This window comes from Oncorhynchus mykiss, chromosome 2 (assembly GCF_057628025.1).
Source record: "Oncorhynchus mykiss isolate SJ-2025 chromosome 2, ASM5762802v1, whole genome shotgun sequence".
In the NCBI taxonomy this organism is placed as follows: Eukaryota; Metazoa; Chordata; class Actinopteri; order Salmoniformes; family Salmonidae; genus Oncorhynchus; species Oncorhynchus mykiss.
Genome location: NC_143023.1, coordinates 12,110,248 through 12,112,500, shown reverse-complemented (window position 1 = coordinate 12,112,500; position 2,253 = coordinate 12,110,248). Strand labels below are relative to the sequence as shown.

The 2,253-nt window shown below is 41.8% G+C and overlaps 1 protein-coding gene across 2 annotated transcripts in view; it reads left to right on the top strand.

Annotated features, from left to right (window-relative positions):
- The window catches only part of LOC118937728 (uncharacterized), a 29,142-nt gene extending 28,363 nt beyond the window's left edge, over positions 1–779 (top strand). For both annotated transcript variants that reach the window (XM_090188973.1, XM_036938316.2), the window contains exon 3: positions 1–779. This exon is cut by the window's left edge and continues 357 nt beyond it. In XM_090188973.1, the coding sequence (XP_090045099.1) occupies positions 1–237 (237 nt within the window). In that variant the 3' untranslated portion in view covers positions 238–779.
- Positions 780–2,253: the final 1,474 nt, after the last annotated feature.

Below are 2,253 nucleotides of genomic sequence, written 5' to 3'. Positions count from 1 at the left end.
CAGCAAGGCACAGCAACAGCACTGTCCGCAGCACCGAAGCCCCGGAGCCCAGCCCTCTCCCTCACCGGCAGCAAGGCACAGCAACAGCACTGTCCGCAGCACCGAAGCCCCGGAGCCCAGCCCTCTCCCTCACAGGCAGCAAGGCACAGCAGCAGATCACAGCAGGACAGATCAAAATGCATGCCGAGACTAGTGGAGGATGTGTCTTTCAAAAACAGACTAGTCGAAGTTCATTAAAATGGGGCATAAGAGGAGCATTTGAGCATGGGCCCAAAGCACAACCACCATTGTTTAATTCTCAATTGTGATTAAAGTAGAGTTGTATTGTATTGACTTGCCCTATGACAGCTTCTGTGTGTCTGCACACTAGGACTAGGATTGAACATCAGTGAACTATCAGAGCGTAGTACAACTAGAGAGAGGACAGTGCTGATGGGAATAGCATGAAATGAATAACCAATCAAAATGAAATGTGTTCCGGTTCATGTAAAAGCATGACAAATGAAAGGCTGGGTGTATTCCTTTGTCTGGGATTAAATACAACATGGATTTTGATGTTAGTCTCAGTCTTAGTATCAGTACGCTTTGTTGGCATCCCTCGGTGCTGCTTTTATTTCACTTTATATTATATACTTTTATTAAACTCATCAAAGGACTCTTTATTTGTTATTCGTTACTTAACGAATTGTATGTTTTCATTGTGTGGTGGTAGTTTGTGAGTGAAAGTGTTTTTGCATCATTATTCCAATAATAAAGTAGGATACATGTGAACAACTACAGTTATGTATCTTGTCATTTATATGATTATCTTTGCAAATGATTTGAGTATTTTATTGTGTCAAATTATTTGCATTCAGACTGTACGGTACATTGGAAATTAATCGTATAATTCATACACCAATTTCATCATGAAATAAATCTAGAGTTGAAGTTCCCGTGCAGTAGAATTTCCAAATTCCTCCCCCAAAGATCTGCAAGCATGTCCACTACCGGTCAAAAGTTTTAGAACACCTACTCATTCCAGGGTTTTTCTTAATTTTACTATTTTCTACATTATAGAATAATAGTGAAGACATCAAAACTATGAAATAACACAAATGGTATCATGTAGTAACCAAAGAAGTGTTAAACAAATCAAAATATATTTTATATTTGAGATTCTTCAAATTGCCACTCTTTGCGTTGATGATGGCTTTGCACACTCTTGGCATTCTCTCAACCAGCAACACCTGGAATGCTTTTCCAACAGTCTTGAAGGAGTTCCCACATATGCTGAGCACTTGGCTGCTTTTCCTTCCTTCTGCGGACCGACTCATCCCAAACCATCTCAATTTGGTTGAGGTTGAGGGATTGTGGAAGTCAGGTCAGCCCTTACACAGCCTGTAGGTGTGTTGGGTCATTGTCCTGTTGCAAAACACATTATAATCCCACTAAACCCAAACCAGATGAGATGGCGTATCGCTGCAGAATGCTTTGGTAGCCATGCTGGCTAAGTGTGCCTTGAATTCTAAATAAATCACAGACAGTATCACCAGCAAAGTACCCCCACACCATAACACCTCCTCCTCCATGCTTTACGGTGGGAAATACACATCCGTTCACACACACCGCATCTCACAAAGACACGGTGGTTGGAACCAAAAATCTCAAATTTGGACTCCAGACCAAAGGACAAATTTCCTCCGGTCTAATGTCCATTGCTTGTGTTTCTTGGCCCAAGCAAGTCTCTTCTTGCTATTGGTGTCCATTAGCAGTGGTTTCTTTGCAGCAATTCGACCATGAAGGCCTGATTCGGCAGGGTAGCCTAGTGGTTAGAGAGTTGGACTAGGAACCGGAAGGTTGCAAGTTCAAACCCCCGAGCTGACAAGGGGCTGTCGTTCTGCCCCTGAACAGGCACCCACTGTTCCTAGGCCGTTATTGAAAATAAGAATTTGTTCTTAACTGACTTGCCTGGTTAAATAAAGGTAAAATTAAAAATGAAAAATTTGCACAGTCTCCTCTGAACAGTTGATGTTGAGACGTGTCTGTTACTTTAACTCTGTGAAGCATTTATTTGGGCTGCAATTTCTGAGGCTAGTAACTCTAATAAACTTATCTTCTGCAGCAGAGGTAACTCTGGGTCTTCCTTTCCTGTGGCGGTCCTCATGAGAGACAGTTTCATCATAGCTCTTGATGGTTTTTGCGACTGCACTTGAAGAAACTTTTAAAGTTCTTGAAATGTTCCATATTGACTGGCCTTCATGATTTAAAGTA